General features: G+C 41.0%; 1 protein-coding gene across 1 annotated transcript in view; it reads right to left on the reverse strand.

Annotated features, from left to right (window-relative positions):
• Positions 1–20,083, reverse strand: part of shisa8b (shisa family member 8b) — a 111,933-nt gene extending 91,850 nt beyond the window's left edge. The window contains exons 1-2 of the mRNA XM_057826666.1: positions 19,729–20,083; positions 11,413–12,089 (exon numbers count right to left, since the gene is read on the reverse strand). Coding sequence (XP_057682649.1) covers positions 11,413–12,050 — 638 coding nt within the window. The 5' untranslated portion in view covers positions 12,051–12,089; positions 19,729–20,083. The remainder of the gene's footprint in view (positions 1–11,412; positions 12,090–19,728) is intronic.
• Between the last annotated feature and the right edge of the window lie 288 nt (positions 20,084–20,371).

Here is a 20,371-nt window from a genome sequence, read left to right on the forward strand (position 1 = left end):
CGCTCCGTCGCGAGTTGCTGGCTGGACACCGGGGGACCCTGCCCTGGGCTTTGTGGACCGTTGGGGGTCTCGTGGCATGTCGTGCAGGTTGGGGGGCTGAGGCTGTGGCTCGTGGGCCTGGTGGGCGGACGGGGGTGGAGCTGGGCGTGAGGTTAGTGGTGCATCCCCTCTTCCCATCCCTGAAGGCTGGTTGATGGGGGCGCGGGTGGCCAGGGGGACCACCCTAGATCCCGGTGGGGTGATGATGGCTCCTTTGCTGGGCTGCAGGAGGAGGGATGGGCTGCAACGCCCTCCCCCCACTGACCACTCCCCCTCCCTGGGCTGGTTAGGTGGGGGCCGTGGCCCTGGGGAGGCGCCTGCGCGGCGTCTCTGCCCGTCTGCGTGGCTGTCATGTGTTTGGTGGGGCTCGCGCGCAGCTGGATGTGATTGGGCGCGCTCGGGTGGGGGGATCCGGTGCCGGGATTGGCGATCGGGCAGCGTAGGTTCGGCTGCCGACGCGCTTACACTCACAAGGGATTCACACGATTACTGGTTTCTAGATCACAGAGCTGATTTGTGTACACGCCAGCCCTCCCAATCACTTATCCTATAGACGCCCATACCCCCCTCCCCTTCTTTCCCTGGTCAACAGGCCCCCCTCAAGTCGTCAACCGGAAATATATCTAGCTGACGATAGCACCAACATATTCACAGTTAGTGTAGGCGTTCAATGTATATCTTGTTGTTGTTTGTGTTTCTTTTGTTTCTTTTCTTGTGTTTCTTTTCTTTTCTTCTGTTCCCCCCTTCCTGTTCGCTGCTTTGTCATAATAAACGAGGTATGCTAAATGACCACGATTGCAGTATGTCATACTATAAATGTGAAACATTATAACTGTTCAGATCAACCAGACACTTAGACTTCCATTCACCGTGTCAAACAGCTGAACAGGACTGGTTGAAAAAAACAAACAAAAAAAAATCTTTCATGACAAGAGGTAATATTTCCCAGTTGAAGCGTGTCGTAAACGGAAATTTCTGTATGTAGAGCCATTCATAAGTAGAGGTACCACTGTATCTCATTTTGATATTTAGGCTACAGGATGAAGGAGGTGATGCTCGGGGAAAGGATGCTTGAAAGGTTAAGTGAAGAAGATAGAGGGTGACGCCAAGTAGCTGGGCCTTGTTAACCTACATGTTGCCTTGAGGACTTTGTTCGGAACAAAGGGGAAGGGAGGCAAGAAGAAGAAAAAGAATAGTTGATCAGGAGGAGATGCGGAAAATGCCAAGAGGACTTGAATACAAACAGCATGATTTGAGACCAAGTGAGTGGAGATGGCACAGTATGTAAATGTTTGAAAAGAATGAGAGGGAAGGCCGCGATGAAAGCAATGGGTTGTACTCATCATGTCCTGCGGAGCACGTATTTACCCCGACTTCAACGCATTACAAATCTAAGACGACCATCCGTGGGGAGACATGTACTGGACACACAAAGTCAGTGGGTAGGCAGCACAAATACTTCAAATGAGCTTAAAACATCTACTGCAGCTTGATCAATTAGTGTTCTTCAAAAATGTTTAGTTTATTTCATATATAGGTCACCCTTACAAACAAAGCAAATGTTCACAAGGAAGTGAAATACAAAGTCACGTGGAAAAGAAAGCAAAAAGGGGGGAAATAAGACACACACAGAAATAAAAAGAAAGAAAATTGAAAAATTAGAAACAGAAATGGAAAAAAAAAACGCGCCCGCTGCAGAGTGAACTTCAAAATCGGCGACTCGTAAAGCACGAAAAAATTAAAAGTCAGCTGAGATTTCTGGCTATATCGGGTTCTGATGTCGTCCTAATTCGATTTTTTATTTTATTTTTAGGAGCTGGAGCCTATCACAGCTGACTTTGGAAGTCCTCGTCTTCTCATGGTAAACTATTATCGAACTTACTATGGGATGAGTTGAGCAGCTTGTGACCTGAATAGTGCTGTTTATCAGTTTCACATCTATGGTAGGAGAGCAAACATGCACACGTGTTGGGAGACCTTCAAATTTGCATGCTTTCAACTTGGTTGTAAAGTTGTAAATTGATTTCATTGTCCCCCATTTGTACAATTTCATGTTCCAATTGAGTGTCAGGCAGTTTGCATATTCCAAATACTTTGTAAGAGAAAAAAATCAGCAAAAATAGGCTTATAACAGTCGAGAATCTTTGCTAGCTAGCGTTTTGACATCATCGCTGCCTTGACGTTAGCCGCTAACGTTATCATGAGTGTCGTAAAGTAAAAAATAGATTATCTCTAGTAGACTCCCAATCCATTTGAAGTGGGAGAATGGCAGCAAATTATTCACTGCCATCCTCCCACTCCAAATGGATTGGGCGTCTAGTGCCGTCAATGACCGTCAATGAGTTAAGCAGTGTCAGCTCAAGCCTTGATAGCGGTTACTATACGGTCAAGTGTGTATTGAGTAAGGCTGCAACAACGAATCAATTAAATCGATTACAATCAATTAAAAAAATTAAGTTGCCAACAAATTTGATAATCTATTTTTGCCGGCAGCTATGAGCTTGTTTGTGTGTAAAGTGAGGCTGCACGGGCATGCCAGTGATTAGAGTAAGAGAGAGAGAGAGAGTTCACTGCTACACTCGTTTAGTTGCTGAATCAATAATATTACAAAGTGTAGAGTTATATTGTCTTTTGTGTTGTTAGATCAAGTGTGCCGCCGCCATAGGCAAGTGAAGCCAATTGTATTGTTTGTATTCTTTGTTGATGACACGTTACAACTTAGCACAGAGCGCTGAGCTAGTTAGAGATGATGCTAATCAGTGTCTTAAGTGTCTGTTCGTATTGTGTTTTGGAGAAGCATATTAGCACTTGAGTTACTCTTAGATAGTAAAGTTGACTCATTTCTTTATATAAAGAAACCACACACATAAACCCATTCTTACAACAGCTTAGAGTCTCCTTTCAACACAAACTCCCATTCAAACTGTAAATTGTAGGGCTGTCAAAATTATCGCGTTAACGGGCGGTAATTAAATTTTTTAAATTAATCACGGTAAAATATTTGACGCAATTAACGCACATGCCCCGCTCAGACAGATTTAAATGACAGTACAGTGAAATGCCCACATGTTAATTGTGTTTTATGGAGTTTTGCCGCACTCTGCTGGTGCTTAGGTGCGACTGATTTTATAGGCTTCAGCACCCATGAGCATTGTGTAAGTAATTATCGACATCAACAATGGCGCGCTACTAGTTTATTTTTTGATTGAAATTTTTACAAATTTTATTAAAACGAAAACATTAAGAGGGGTTTTAATATAACATTTCTATAACTTGTACTAACATTTATCTTTTAAGAACTACAAGTCTTTCTATCCATGAATCGCTTTAACAGAATGTTAATCATGTTAATGCCATCTTGTTGATTTATTGTTATAATAAACAAATACAGTCCCTATGTACCGTATGTTGAATGTATATATCCATCTTGTGTCTTATCTTTCCATTCCAACAATAATTTACAGAAAAATATAGCATATTTTATAGATGGTTTGAATTGCGATTAATTGCGATTAATTACGTTTAATTAATGTTTAAGCTGTAATTATCTCGATTAAAAATTTTAATCGTTTGACAGCCCTAGTAAATTGTCATACAAGAGAGTGTGCTTTGAAATTGGATTTGGATTGTATTTATGAGCAACTGTTTAATAAAGAAAACTGATTCGGTCAGTATGCCTGGAGAAGTGTTCTGGGCATGCCCCACCGGCGGGAGGCCCTGGGGATGACCAAGGACGGGCTGGAGAGACTATAGCCCTTTTCACACACATATCCAGGGAAATTCCCGTGTAAGGTGGTGCAGGATTTACTCGCGTCATTGCTTTCACTCATGTAGAGATGTCCCGAGAATGATGCGCGTTGCCCACTGGCACTCTCTGTGCGAGGAGGGCTGCTAGCGCGATTTTATAACTCGGACATTACGTCATTTTTGGTCGGCATCAGCTGTCAAAATGTTGGTTTTGTTCCGGAGAGAGTGTTCCCGACATCGTAACTGCAGCTAATTCAAGCTCATCAAGGCTGTATTTAAGCCCAAGTGATCCAAGAGAAGTGTGGAAGAAGGAATCCCGCTGGCTTGGGATGGAAGAATCCCATTGGCTTTTTTGTTGTTGTCTCATCAGCTCTTTGCCTACCGCTTAGGTTAGTACAGTGATACCTCGCCTCACGAACTTAATTGGTTCCCAGAAAGAGTTTGTGAGGCGAAAAGTTCTTCTTCCGAACATTTATTTCCCATAAGAAACCATTAAAATGAAAATAATTCGTTCCCAGGTCCCCATAAAACATAATTTTCTACTAAATAAGCCTTAAAACTACACAAAAATATACCTTATTTTATGTATAATAAATGTGCTATTGTATTGAAATTAAAAAAATAAACTGTACTGTATAATAAAGTTTTATTTACCTTTGTGATGGTAGTTGATGGAATGGAGTGGGAGGAGGAGGGAGGGAGGGAGTTACTGTTTGGAAGGAGAGCCACCTTCCATAAGGACTGTAGGTAACTCAACCTCCGGTGTGCCACACACGCACCCTTAATAGCTTCCTTGTTCTTAAGGATGGTAGCAATGGTTGACTTAGCATACTGGTACTGGGATGCTAAGTCACACATACGTACACCTCGTTCGTGTTTACCAATTATCCCCTTCTTCTGCTCAATTGTAATTCTCTTTAGCGTCTTCTTAGGCTTAACAGTTGCCTGTGGTGGGGTCTTTTTCGGTCCCATAATAGCAAAAATACTGTACGTACATTCAATATGGTCCAAAATGTCTAACCACGTCCGCACTCAAAGAAAGGGAGGGGAACGAAGCGAGGCGCTGCTCGACCGCGTGGTGTGTTCGTCCGCCGAAAAGTAGTTCGTCAGCAGAGACTATAAATTTGCGAATTTAAAGTTCTTGAGGCGAAAAGTTCGTGAGCTTAAGCGTTTGTGAGGCGAGGTATCACTGTATTTTATTGATCCACGTCGACCTACTGTCACGGACCCATTGTATTTTTGTATTTAATATACCCTTGAGCGCCTCCCTCCGTTGTTTTATGCTTTGAAGTACAACCTTGTTTCCGCAGTAGCGGACCCTAACGTCGGCAACAAAATAAACCACACATTTCCAAAGATGGACGATGGACTCTCTTCCTCAGTTCTAATGTCACGGACACATTGTGTAAATCCCCCTTTTCAGCGATCGTGTGTATTTTTGTATTTAATAAACCATTGAATACATCCCTCTTTTGTTTTGTGATTTGAAGTACAACCTTATTTCCCCAGTAGCAGACCCTAACATCGGCAACAAAATAAACCACACATTTCCAAAGATGGACGATGGACTTTCTTCCTTGGCTCTACGATCGTGTAACAATTTAATTTCGTTATGTTTTCAGTTTAATTTAGCTATTTCCAGCTAGCTATGTTGACAATTGCGATGTTTGTTTACCGCTTTTCATCTTACTGCGAAGAGGGAGAAGGTGACGATCGGCCCGCTGTGGTATTTACGCCATCAGCCATCGTGCTGTGACTCAGGAATTTAACACCTGCTTTCACGCACACCCCTTCCCGGGAAAGTCCCGGAGATTATAATGAGATGCAGCCCGTGAAATGTCCGCGTAATCGCCGTGTCAGTTAACCCAGGAAATTGTTTTCACAAACAACTGCTGCATGGTTAAATCCCGCGATATCCCGGTGTTTCGGAGTCTGTGAAAGGAGCTTATGTCTCTTGGCCGGCCTGGGAAGGCCTTGGGGTCCCGCCAGAGGAGCTGATTAAAGTGGCTGGGGAAAGGGAAGTCCGGGCTTCCCTGCTAAAGCTGCTGCCTCCGTGACCCGACCCCGGACTAAGTGGTAGATGACGGACGGACAGATGGATGGATGGATGGATTTCTTAAATGTGGTATCGGTACAGTACTGACATTGGCTGACACCACACAGTTAAGCCACGGTATGGGGAGCTAAAAAAAGGTATCAGTGCATCACTATCATCCAGTATACTGACTTACAGCTTACAAAGCAAGTACCCCCACACACTAATGCAATGGTTCTTAACCTCAGCTCGATCGAACCCCAGGGGTTTGGCGAAGGTGAGGACACTCAGGGCCCTATTTTCATATGCTGACAAGTGTAAAGCGTCGTTTTAAGACTAGGTTTTGGACTGGTTTGTCCTCAATTTATAGGCTTTATTCCATTTCTTTCAACTGCTACATAGCTCTTTATATAATGGGAAGAGAAACTGGTCTGCTCAGTGGAAGGTTAACTTGGCACTTGACTTGACTTGACACTTGGCATGAGGAAGTAAAACAGACCTAAAGGCAGCATGGACTGTGAAAATAACAAAAAAAAAACATTTGCGAAAATATATGTGATGCAAAATGAAACTCGTCTGGTTTCAACGTATTGCCAACTAGTTTGAACCTATTGCTAACCTAGTTTTAACATATGGCTAACCTCGTATTAAGGTATTGCTAACCTGATTCTAATGTAGTGCCAACCTCGTTTCAACATATTGGCTAACTCGTTTTTCTTTGCGGTGAAGGCTAAATGCTAAAAACATTACTTTTCCCAGTTTTTCAGGGTTTGGGCATGAGCAGTTGTACTCAGCTACGAAGCGCCTCTCCGTCACATTGTCATAAGCATGCTGCGTTCAAGGAAGGTGGGAAGTCGGAGTTTTCCAACCTCCGACCAGGAAAAATATAATTGGAACGCTACTCGAACTGGGAGATCCTAGTTTCCAAGTGGGGAAAAAAAGTATCCCAACTTTAAGAGTTGTTTCAATCTGACGTCACTCGACAAAATGGCGGTCAAGACAATGTATTTATGAAACGAAAATGAAGTTCAATTAGGTTTCTTTGAGACGCCATGAATTTTTTTCGCTGCAGTAAATTTTGCCTGGTACACGAGACTCACTGCTGGTCCAGCTATAGAGTCTGGTGACTGTTCGGCAGATCAAATTCCCAGGGCGGAGCAAGCCACAGCAAACAGACAGCGGAGTGGACCAATCAGCGACGGACGGACGTGCCGTTAATAAAGTGACATGAAACTAGCGCGAGGGAATAAACATAGAAGGAGAACGGAGAAGTTTATGAAACATGGCTAGAGCGAGACAGACTGTTGGTTTTAGGGACTCGATGTGTTTTTGGCCATTTAAAACTGAATTTACCGCAGAATAGAACATATTCTCGGCTCGCCGGTTCGCCATCTGTGTTGTTTTGGAGACAACTTCCAACGCGCGAGAGTGACGTTGCTCGTTAAGAAGACGTCACGCAAATACAGTGGGTTAAATAAGTATTTAGTCAACCACTAACTGTGCAAGTTCTCCCACTTAATTGTCAACATGGGTAAACTTCAACCATGAGAGACAGAATGTGGAAAAAAAAAACAGAAAATCACATTGTTTGATTTTTAAAGAATTTATTTGCAAATCATGGTGGAAATAAGTATTTGGTCAATACCAAAAGTTCATCTCAATACTTTGTTATGTACCCTTTGTTGGCAATAACGGAGGCCAAACGTTTTCTGTAACTCTTCACAAGCTTTTTACACACTGTTGCTGGTATTTTGGCACATTCCTCCATGCAGATCTCCTCTAGAGCAGTGATGTTTTGGGGCTGTCGTTGAGCAACACGTACTTTCAACTCCCTCCGCAGATTTTCTATGGGGTTGAGACCTGGAGACTGGCTAGGCCACTCCAGGACCTTGAAATGCTTCTTACGAAGCCACTCCTTTGTTGCCCTGGCTGTGTGTTTGGGATCATTGTCATGCTGAAAGACCCAGCCACGTCTCATCTTCAATGCCCTTGCTAACGGAAGGAGATTTTCACTCAAAATCTCTCGATACATGGCCCCATTCATTCTTTCCTTTACACAGATCAGTCGTCATGGTCCCTTTGCAGAAAAACATCCCCAAAGCATGATGTTTCCAGCCCCATGCTTCACAGTGGGTATGGTGTTATTAGGATGCAAGTCAGTATTCTTTCTCCTCCAAACACGAGAACCTGTGTTTCTACCAAAAAGTTCTGTTTTGGTTTCATCTGACCATAACATATTCTCCCAGTCCTCTTCTGGATCATCCAAATGCTCTCTAACGAACCGTAGACTGGCCTGGACATGTACTGGCTTCAGCAGGGGGACACGTCTGGCAGTGCAAGATTTGAGTCCCTGGCGACGCATTGTGCTACTGATAGTAGCCTTTGTTACTGTGGTGTAAGCTCTCAGTAGGTCATTCACTAGGTCCCCCCGTGTGGTTCTGGGACTTTTGCCCACCATTCTTGTTATCATTTTGACGCCACGGGGTGAGATCTTGCATTGAGCCCCAGATCGAGGGAGATTATCAGTGGTCTTGTATGTCTTCCATTTTCTAATAATTGCTCCCACAGTTGATTTCTTTACACCAAGCGTTTTACCTATTGCAGATTCAGTCTTCCCAGCCTGGTGCAGGTCTACAATTTTGTCTCTGTTGTCCTTCGACAGCTCTTTGGTCTCGGCCATAGTGGAGTTTGGACTGACTGAGGTTGTGGACAGGTGTCTTATATACCGATAATGAGTTAAAACAGGTGCCATTAATACAGGTAACGGGTGGAGCCTCGTTAGACCTCGTTAGAGCTCGTTAGAAGAAGTTAGACCTCTTTGACAGCCAGAAACCTTGCTTGTTTGTAGGTGACCAAATACTTTCCACTCTAATTTGGAAAGAAATTCTTTAAAAATCAAACTGTGATTTTCTGGGGGTTTTTTCCACATCACATTTCTGTCTCTCATGGTTGAGGTTTACCCATGTTGACAATTACAGGCCTCTCTAATCTTTTCAAGTAGGAGAACTGTTGGTGGTTGACTAAATACTTATTTGCCCCACTGTAAATGGATCTGATTGCACGGATGATTTCGTTCGGGCTCGAGAGGCCAATAAGGAGATGGGTCCCAGACTTTCAGCAAGGAGTGTTTGTTGTTCATCTCAGCCATCATTTTTCCTCCACTGTTTGATCGCTTACGAGAAGGTAGGTTTGCTGGAGGTCAAAATGTCTTTTAATTGCCAAAATAAAAAACAACTTGTCACTATCAACAATCTTTGTTGTCTACATCCGCCCAGAACTCTTTGAGGTCGCAACTGGTAACATCCGAGTGGGATAAGTCCAACTTCGTACGTTCCACAAATGCAGCATTTTTCCTGCACCTACTGAGTACAAGTGCATATGCCCAAACCCTGAGGTCCTATGGGAAAAGATAATATTTTTAGCATTTAGCCTTTGCCACTGACTATTCGTTGAAACGAGTTTGCTAATACTTATCGATAGCTTGAAACGAGTTGTCAATAGCTTGAAACAAGTTGGTAATACTGTATATTAAAACGAGCTGGCAGTACTTTAAAATGAGAAAGCCCTGGTAAAAATGTTTTGCACTGGCAGCTCTACGCTTCCTTAGAAAATAAAATAAGATTGTAGACTGAAAACAAAAAAGGGACAGTGTGAAATGTCATTTTCAAACGACTCGCTCCGATTTAGCTTAGCTAAATCGATTTTGCATTTGAAAAAAATTGTTTTTGTATTAAATTCCGAAGGCTTTCGTAAATGCACATGTGAAACTCGTTAGGCTCAGTACCTTCAGCAAGGTTAAGAACCGTTGCACTAATGTGTGGCCAAATACGTTAGTGGCTAACGCCATTCAATTATAGGTACGGAATCATAAGCGGATTTTAACGGGGTGTCTGAAAAGTGTCATTGCATGAGATTGACTTTCCTATATATATATATATATATATATATATATACATATATATATATATATATATATATATATATATATATATATATATATATATATATATATATATATATATATATATATATATATATACATATATATATATACAGTATATATAGTCTAAAGCAATAAAACTGCCACAAAACTGAATAAAATGAACAAAAAATTTTTTTTTATATAATGGGTCATAATTATTTTTCGAACAGATCATGTCACTAGCACCTTATGCTGTCATTTGCTTTGCATATACTGTAATCCCCCCCCCCCCCCCCCCCCCCCCCCCCAAAAAAAAATAGGGGAAGGCAATTTTATTTTTCAAATGATTTTTTTTCTTTGATTGAAAATATTTTTTTTTGGGGTTGAAGCAAACTTTTTGGGGGATTGAATGATTTAGACACAGGGGATTGGATGATTTAGACACAAATGTTCTATCCATAAATGGCCCAAACACAAAAGGATTGCTTCAATCAAATAAAACTTTTTCAATGAAAAATTAAGTGTTAAAATGCAAGTTTTTCAATCTCAAATATTTTTTTTCGCATTCAAAAACATTTTCTATGATTGAATTTTTTCTTTTTTTTGATTATTTTTGAAAAAATATATCTATTCTTTAAGCAACTTATTTTTTTTGATTGAATAATAAAGACAAAAACGTCCTAACACAAACACAAATCAACTTTGCTTCAATCAAAAAAGTTGCTTCAATCAAAAAAACTTGACTCCAAAAAAAAAAAAAAAAAAAATTAAAAAATCGGCTTTCACATGCATTTGTTTGAGTTTCAGATTTATTTTTGCATTCAAACACATTTTTTTTGATTGAAGTGACTTTTTTAAAAATTGAAAATATATATTTTGATTTAAGCAACTGTTCAAAAAACCTTTTTTTTCATTGAAGCAATTTTTTTTTTAATTGAATAATAAAGACACACATCTACGTCCATATGGCTCCGCTCAGGGGATACAATTTTTGACTGGAGTAACTATATTTGCACAACACCGGGGAGCGTATCATATTCAATGGTTGAGGATCTTGGCGAAAGTATTGCCTAAGCAGCCTGATTCAGAATTCTCCTCAAGAATGATGGGGGGGAACGCTCATTGTCAACTTATTATTATAAATATTCTTGTAAGTTAATTTCATTGCTGACACTGCGTTTCGGGGTCATCAACATGTTGTACCCCCCCTGCCCCAAAAGTCAAACGCCGCCTATGTACGAAATGATAATGTTAGCAGCTAACGTCATACGTGGATATCTTCTGGATGACTACTGAGGCAGTCACAAAGCCATATCTACCATAGTGTTGGTGGCATTTTCTGTTGCGGCTATTGTTTTTTTGCTTTTGCCCAGTGTTTGAAATTTGCAAATTGCCCAACACGTTCTTTTTTTTTTTTTTTTTTTTTTTGGAATAAAGACACATTTCCAACTTTCCAACCATATGTGAAAACACATGCATGTGCACGGACATTCAATAGACTCAGCATGCATGCTGGCACAGTGTCACATTATCAACTGTATAAATGAGTAGACAAAGCTTTCAGGTCTAATAGGTGGAGCTAAAGTGTCTTTTTTTATTTAATTTTTAATTGTCTACTCTTTTGTACACTTGACTGATATCAATCCGCCCCACCTGTCATGCCTCCTACCTGGAGTTGAGGTCGGTGTGCGCGGCCACGGTGGCCCCGCCTCCTCCGCGACTTTTCTCCAGGCCCAGCTTGGTAAAAATGCCCACCAGGACCATGATGGCCACCACGCCACAGATGATGTAGACAATGAGATGCGTGCGGTCCCGCTCCTGGTCCTCCTGGCCTTCGGTGATGGTGGCCACGGGCTTGCCGGTGTTGGCCCAGATGGGTGTGTCGTAGTTAGAGCAGATGCGCTGGTCCAGACGTTGCTGGCGGAACTGGCAGCAGAAGCGATAGAAGCAGGTACCGCAGCAGTACAGAAAGACACCGGCGTTGCAGTTGAAGGGCGGATCCCACTGGCCCATCACGTCGTAGTAACCCTGGCAACGCGTCCCGCCGACCGGAGGGCCGTCCTCGTCGTCTGCGTCGCCGCCGCTGGACGGAGTGGACAGACCTGTGTCTTGAAGCGGGTTTTGGGTGGTCTCCACATTGGCCAGAGTTGTCTCATTGACTAGTGTGGAGGGGACAATGAAGGGACTGTCTTCGGTCACGGCGACCGTGGTGACAGATGGATCTTGAGTGAAGGCTGGCTGAGTGATGAGGGAAAAGAGGTAAACGAAGAAGAAAAGCTGGCAGGAAGCGGGATGGACCGGTGCCATGCTGATGACGGGGCCCTCGCTTCAATGTCCGGCCTTTAACTAGACAGAGCAGAGCATGAAGTTCAATTACAGTCTGATTAAAAGAATTGTGCACTCTTGTGTGTAAAATGATATTTCAACCAATCGTCGCTATTAGTCCTGCGCCGATTTTTGGCTCCCGATACTGACTCTGTGGTATTGGCTGATACGTTTTGGGAAAAATATACATTTTTATCCTTTTACAACTAAACCTCTGCATACCCCAATGTAAAGTAATTGCTCTCATGGCTAGATAAGACATTACTGGCATGGCGCAGTTGGTAGCTCGAGTCTTCCTGGGACGGATAGGTCAGCGGTTCAGTTCCCGGCTACAACTGCCCACTGTCGAAATACGCGAGGGCAAGGCACTGAACCCTAATTTGCCCCCAATGGGTTGGCAGCGCCTTGCATGTCAGCAGCACCAATGGTGTCTGAATGTGTGCATGAGAGGGTATATTTGTGCTAATGTAAAGCATTTTGGGCATGTAAAACATGTACCATAGTTTCCAGACTATAAGCCGCCACCTGCCAAATTTCACACGAAAACGAAATTTGTTCATAGATAAGCCGCACTGGACTATAAACTGCAGCTGTCCTCACTGTATGATGGGATATTCACAACAAAAGATATTAACTGGTAACAGGGTTGTCAACAGACTTGCAGGGGCCCGGGGACAAGAGACCATCCATTATAGGGACACCCCACCCCTACCACTGGCTTGTCACGACAACATACGCAGTACTTTAACGCTTTGCAAGCAATGACAGTATAACTTTTCAAATTATTTGAGATGGATAGTTAAATTTAACAGACTGTAATGTGATGTGACACAATTAAACACTTTCCATCTATTGTCCTATGTAGGCTACAATGCAATACAACTGAGAGTGCTATGCCTGCCTGCTTAGCAACAAAACAGTATAACTAAACATCCTGTGCCTGCCCCCTCCAAATCCCTGGGGTTATCAAGCCCTCAAACAGTGATGAGCCTAGATTTTTTTGACAGCAAAGTCACTTATAACATCAGTGAAATCCAGTTTTTGAGCAAGCTCACGCTCAGTGGAGAGCATGGTGTTACCGGGATCCCCAAGGGGCCACTGTCCCCTACAATATAACAGGCTTTACCAATTTGGTGTAGACGAAGAGGGGGGCGAGCGTAAGGGGGTGAGATAGGAGTCGTTGAGAGTTTTTGCGCGGTAGCGCTGAGTTGAGTGGCTGTGAGTCCACCATTGTTGATAAAAGTTCCAGCAAAAAGCCATCCGACGTGTCTCTGCATTTTTATGCACATTGGCACCTTCCTGAAGGAAGACCCGGACGAAATGACGACAAATGAGCCGTCCATCCGTCCACTCCACACTACGGTGCGGAGTTGAGAGCACCAAAACTTACCATAAAGTGCAGTTTGGTAACAATGACTAGGTTGTTAATCCTGCCCTGTGATATGGTGGAGTGTAGGTAGTTTTTATTTATTATTTTCATTTTACTGAAGGCTCTCTCTCCTCCAGCTACAGTCACTGGCAAAGACAAGAAAATGCGTAGCACTTGAGTGCGCCAGAGCGGGGTCAAACCATTCTCTGCTAAGACGGGGCGGGGGTGGGGAGCGTTGTGCAAAAAAAGGGGAAAAAAATATATTTGAAATACTGTAATCTGTTAAAGTTTTTAAATATATATATCGAGTAGAACATAATATTTAATCAGACAATGATTGAAATGAAAAAGAAATATGTGAATGTAAAGTAAAATAAATTAGGAGTCATTCAGGGGCCCCTATGGTCCTGAGGCGTGGGACAACATACCTGGTTGCCCCCCCTATCGACGGGCTTGACTGATAACACTTCATTTGACAGCGGCATCATACGCCTGGCATAAGAAAGCGTCATTGCTTCAAGAAGCTTAATTTGACCAACACTGCTCCCTGAGGGGAGCTAGTCAACCTCTGCTGCCACCTGCTGTCAACACTGCTGTTGCCCAACATGCTTTCAGCATGCATTGCAGTGCTACAGAAGTAAATAACAATCAAAATGTATGCTCTGTTCATGGGCTGGGTAGGGTCGGTTGCCGACGCACTTACACACACAAGGGATTCACACGATTACTGGGTTCTAGTTCACAGAGCTGATTTGTGTACACTCTACCCCTTTCAATCATTTAGCTTATAGACTCCCCACCCCAGTCCCCCTTTTTCCCTGGTCTACAGGCCCCCACATGGTGTCAACCAGGAATACATCTAGCTGACGATAGCACCAACATATTAGTAATTGGTCTAGATGTTTAATGTATTTCTTGTTGTAGTTTGTGGTTTTCTTTCTTCTCTTGTGTTTCTTTTCTTCTGTTCTCCCATAACCCCTTCCTGTTCGCTGCTTTGTCATAATAAACGAGGTATGTTGAGTGATCACAATGGGAGTACATCAGACTCTCAATGTGAAACATTAAAACTGTTCAGACTATCCGGGCACTTAGACTTCCATTCTCCGTGTGAAACAGCTGAACAGGACAGTTTAAAAAAAAATAAATAATAATAAAATTATGTTCTGAGCTAATTATTTCTTCAATTACTGATCCAGTTGTTTCGTTAACTGCTAGCTATGGTACTTGGTAACACTTTATTTGACAGTGGCGCTTTGGCGGCATATGACATGACACTGTCATGAGCATTAATTAATGCTTATAACACATGTCATTTAGTGTTATGTGGCAAATTATCTCACTTTTGAATGGATGTAAAAGATTCGAGCTGGACCTAAATGGAGTTAGTGACATAATTTGCCGGATGACACTTTATGACGTCATAAGCATTCATGAATACCCATGATAGTGTCATGTCATAATTATGACGATCTTATGACAGTCTTATGATGCCGCTGTCAAATAAAGTGTTATCTATTAACCCAAATAAATCAACGCATAAACCGCACTGGACTATAAACTGCAGGATTCAAAATGTAGGAAAAAAGTAGCGGCTAATAGACCGAAAATTACGGTAGATAATTGCAATGTATAAGTACTCTCCATTACTTTGCTATTTGGCTGCCATCGACAGACGTCTACTCATGATTACAGTGTATCACAAAAGCGAGTACACTCCTCGCATTTCTGCGGATATTTAAGTACCGTATTGGCCCGAATATAAGACGGCCCTGATTATAAGACGAGCCCCTCTTTTTCAAGACTCAAGTTTGAAGAAAGACTTTTTGAACACCAAATTCATTTTTATACAGAAAATAATTACAGTACATCTGAAACAAATGATTATAACAATATATCTGAGAAAAAATCATGTTATTTTGCCTCATTCAAATCTTAATATCTGAACATTTAAATATGTAAACTAAAGTGCAATCACATTCGTAAATGAATGGCTTCTGGTTTTTGAAATGTAAATAAACCAATGTATTGTGATAAAACAACAAAATTGCAATAACTGCATTAACCATCAAAGTAAGGTCTAACTGTAACTGTAGTCTTGAAACAAATCTGAATAAGGAAAAACATTGCAATAAAATAATGCAAACTGGTTAAACTAGTAGCTGAGATCTGTCATGACAGAACGTCGCTTCAATGATATCTGGCGCCATCTAGCGTCGTGAATGGGGAGAGTAGCTGAGATCTCTCATGACAGAATATCGCTTCAATGATATCTGGCGTCATCTAGCGTCGTGAATGGGTATTATGTCTACACCGCGAATATAAAATATCTTTTTCAATCTTATTTCAATGCAAAAAACACTGTTTTATATTCTGGCCAATACGGTATATCTTTTCATGGGACAACACTGACCAAATGACACTGACACAATGAAAAGTAGTCTGTGTGCAGCTTATATATTAGACTAATATTAATTCTATCTTAATTAATATCTAAACTAGGGCTGTCAAAATTATCGTGTTAAAGGCGGTAATTAATTTTTAAAATCAATCACGTTAAAATATTTGACGCAATCAACGCACATGCCCCGCTCAAACAGATTAAAATGACAGCAGTGTAATGTCTGCTTGTTACTTGTTTTTTGGTGTTTGGCGCCCTCTGCTGGCGCTTGGGCCCAAATGATTTTATGCGTTCAGCACAATGAGTGAGCATGGTGTAATTATTAACATCAACAATGGCGAGCTACTAGTTTATTTTTTGATTGAAGATTTTACATATTTTAATAAAACAAAAACATTATGAGAGGTTTTAATATAAAATTTCTATAACTTGTACTAACATTTATCTTTTAAGAACTACAAGTCTTTCTATCCATGGATCGCTTTTACAGAATGTTAATAATGTTAATGCCATGTTGTTGATTTATTGTTATAATAAACAAATACAGTACTTATGTACCGTATGTTGAATGCATATATCCGTCTTGTGTCTTATCTTTCCATTCCAACAATAATTTACAGAAAAATATGGCATATTTCATAGATGGTTTGAATTGGGATTAATTACGATTAATTAATTTTTAAGCTGTAATTAACTCGATTAAAAATTTTAATCGTTTGGCAGCCCTAATCTAAACCCCTGGCAACAAAAGTGAGTACACCCTTTTGAAAAAAACGTACATGGGAAATAACATAAGGTGTTAAGAAAAATATTAATTGCAACCTTGCTTCCCCACATTGCTTCCCATGATATTTTCAAATCCTAAGGAGAGGGGATGTAAGACTTTAGCCTATTAAAAAAAGGCTCCAAAGGCTGCCAGAATTCACTCTACTCATTTTACGCTGCCTTTTATCTCATTATATGGGTAAAACGGCGCAATTACAGATTGAGCGCGACAATGCGTGAGTGGGTCGTGCAATGCATGCATTAATTGCGTTAAATATTTAACGTGATACTTTTTTTTTTTTAATTAATTACCGCCGTTATCGGGATAAATTTGATAACCCTACCTTAAGCCTAAACTAAAGACTCTGGATGAGTGTAACATATTATGTCTGTAACGTTAAATACAATTAGAAAACAATTTAATTAAAAAAGATATATTAAAAAAAGGCATGGCCGATATTTTTTTGCCGATTCCGATACTTTGAAAATGACATGATTGGACCCGATCGATCGGCACATCTCTAGTTAATACCACTTGTCGAGTAGAAAATTGAATGTGAACGCCCTCTGGATTCTACTGGAGAACTAGGATTTTATTATGATACCCGAGTTTGCAAGATGTGACGACCTTTTACTTTTCAAAATGGAGTGCAAACAAAAAGCTTTTTAAGGAAGATTTACTGTGAACTTTGATGTTTTTTGAAAGGGGTCCAACTGCGGCCCACAGTAGAAGCCAACCGCACTCCCTGCTTTCAACAACCAAACAGATCAAGCGCTCGTCATTCACCAACCACGCCTGCTTTCAACGACCAATCAGATCAAGCGGTCGTCATCTGTCCCCCTCCTTTCAACGATCCCAACCATTATATATAGGAATGAATAGATATGTTTATGATGGATGGATGGATATATAAACCAATCGAAATTAACTATATGACTTTAAGGCAGTGGTTCTTAACCTGGGTTCGATCGAACCCCAGGGGTTCGGTGAATAAGTCTAAGGGGTTCGGCGGAGGTTAAGAATACACAGGATCCCATTTTCATGCTCAGACTAAAGGTAAAGTGTCATTTAAGACTAGGTTTTGGACAGGTTTGTCCCCGATTTAAAGGCTTTATTCAATTTCTTTCAACTGCTAGCTAATGGGAGGAGAAACTGGTTTGCTCAGTGCTAGGTTGACACTTGGTATAGTAAAAGTAGAACAGATCTACAGGCAGTGTTGGGTTAAATTCCAAAGGGTTCAGTGACTATACACGTGAAACTTGTGGTGTTTGATACCTTTAATAAGGTTAAGAACCACTGCTTTGAAGGATTACCATATCTAGTTCTACAATTAGATGCTGGAGGAATGGTTTTGTGTCTTCCCTGAAGAGCGACCTCTTCTGATCAGCTTGAGCTCTTATACCTAGCTTTCAACTTGCAATCAAGACAAGCATTGTCATCCGCAAACCACACCTACTTCTTTCACAGACCAATCAGATCAAACATTCGTTATCTGCCGAACGCCTCCCCTGTGAGTACCGTGGGCCGCAGCTGGACCTACTTGTGTGTTTTTTTGACACCAGCATAATAACATAGTCAACACATTTATAAAACTCTTATACTTTTGTTTGCTAAAATGTTCAGTTACAAACAAAACTTTCCTGTTTGCATTTTGATATATTATCTTGTAGTAAGGGAATTAACAGGTTTAAAAAAAAAAAAAAAAAAAAAAAACATGCCACAAACCAGAATGAAGTCCTTGTGTGCAATGTTTTTTTTGTTTTTTGTTTTTGCTATGACAAGAAAAGCTCATGAACATGATGTACTTAATTAATTACCAATTGTTAAGTGATAAAGATAATTTTTCCTTGACCATGTGAAGGCAGCATTAATCGCAATTTCTTTATATATATATATATATATATATACATATACAGGGTGACCCAAAAAGATGCGTACCCATGAAAATTTCAATTGTGACTTTGATTAAAAAGCTATTTATTTCAAATTACAACCACACATTATTCAGTTTATGGAAGACCATTCACCAGAGTTTCAGCTATTTCTGTCAATTTTTAGTCAATTTATGGCTTTCCCAAGATGTGTTCCAAATGTCCACCATTCCGTTGCAAGCAAACCTGTACTCGTCTGACAAAGTTGTCAATCACTTTTACACACTCCTCTTTCGGGTTGGGAAGGGTTGTGAGAGCTTCACAATGATTTCAGCAAGACGGGGCACCACCTCATACAGCCAACGAAACCATTGCTTGGTTGAGGCAGAGGTTCGAAGAGAGACTCATAAGCAGAAGATGCGATGTGGAATGGGCCCCGCACTCACCAGATTTTAACCCCCCAGATTTTTATCTGTGGGGTTTCCTCAAAGACAATGTATACCAGGGAAATCCACAAACAATTGAGGAACTGAAAACTGCCATCACAGCAAAAATAAGAGCCATCCCGAAAGAGGAGTGTGTAAAAGTGATTGACAACTTTGTCAGACGAGTACAGGTTTGCTTGCAACGGAATGGTGGACATTTGGAACACATCTTGGGAAAGCCATAAATTGACTAAAAATTGACAGAAATAGCTGAAACTCTGGTGAATGGTCTTCCATAAACTGAATAATGTGTGGTTGTAATTTGAAATAAATAGCTTTTTAATCAAAGTCACAATTGAAATTTTCATGGGTACGCATCTTTTTGGGTCACCCTGTATATATGTACGTATATATTTATATATATATATATATATATATATATATATGTAATTCGGCTAGGGCTGCGACTTATACTCAGGTGCGGCTTATGCTCTTTTTGTTTTTTTTTTCACTCAGCCAAAACTCTCTTGTTTAGTTTGTTGTTTTTTCCATCCAAAAAACTGATAATCCCTGTTTTACTATGATTTCTTTATCGTACAATGTTTGTTCCTGGTTTTTTTAAATTATAAATTGCAACCAAAAATGCGATTTTACTCCAGAGTGACTTAGAAATGTTTTTTCCCTCTTCATTGTGCATTCTTGACTGGGGCGACTTATAGTCTTTAAAATACAGTACTTTTCCCACAAATCCAATTTACTGTCCTATCTATAAATCGAACACCAATAGTCATATAAGCAGAGACGCAAGTGCAGAAACTCTAAATCTCTCACCTTTTCTCTCAGTGTTGTTTTCTGCGATCCTCTCTCCAAAAGTCCAAAGGTCAGAAATTCCCTCTAGAAACACGTGCAAACTTTACTCAGCAGCATCTTCCCCCCGAGCTCTTCCTTTCTCTTCTTTTCATGTCTTCTCCATCGTCGGCTGCGCGCTAGATACGGGTGAACCGCACTCCTCTCGTCTTCTTTTCGGGATGAAAATCAACTATTTGCCTTTTTCTTCTCCTCTCGCTCAGTCGGCGCTGGCAGCTGCGAGTACACAACTGTCCTGCACAGTTAAGTGGTGCCGTCTGCAATGCGTGAGTGTGCATGCACGAGTGCGTGAATGTGTGTGTGAAAGGGGGGTGCGACGCTGAACGCCGCAACAGTTCAGGAACTGAAGCAGCTCTGTTTACCTCTCTCATCAGTACCAGAGAGGGAGGAGAGTTAGGAAGAGAGCATGTGTATTTGGAGATGCGTGAAAAAAATATATTATATTACAATACTTCAAATTGAGTTTAAAGCAGGGCTGTCCCCATAACATATTTTTGCACCCGAGTTTAACTTATTTAATAATTATTACAAAATATTATACCTTTTTTTTCGTTTGACAATATCCTTGTCCATCTTGATTATTTTGTCGCTGTGTAGCCATTTAAAC

Source organism: Corythoichthys intestinalis, chromosome 21 (assembly GCF_030265065.1).
Source record: "Corythoichthys intestinalis isolate RoL2023-P3 chromosome 21, ASM3026506v1, whole genome shotgun sequence".
Lineage (NCBI taxonomy): Eukaryota > Metazoa > Chordata > Actinopteri > Syngnathiformes > Syngnathidae > Corythoichthys > Corythoichthys intestinalis.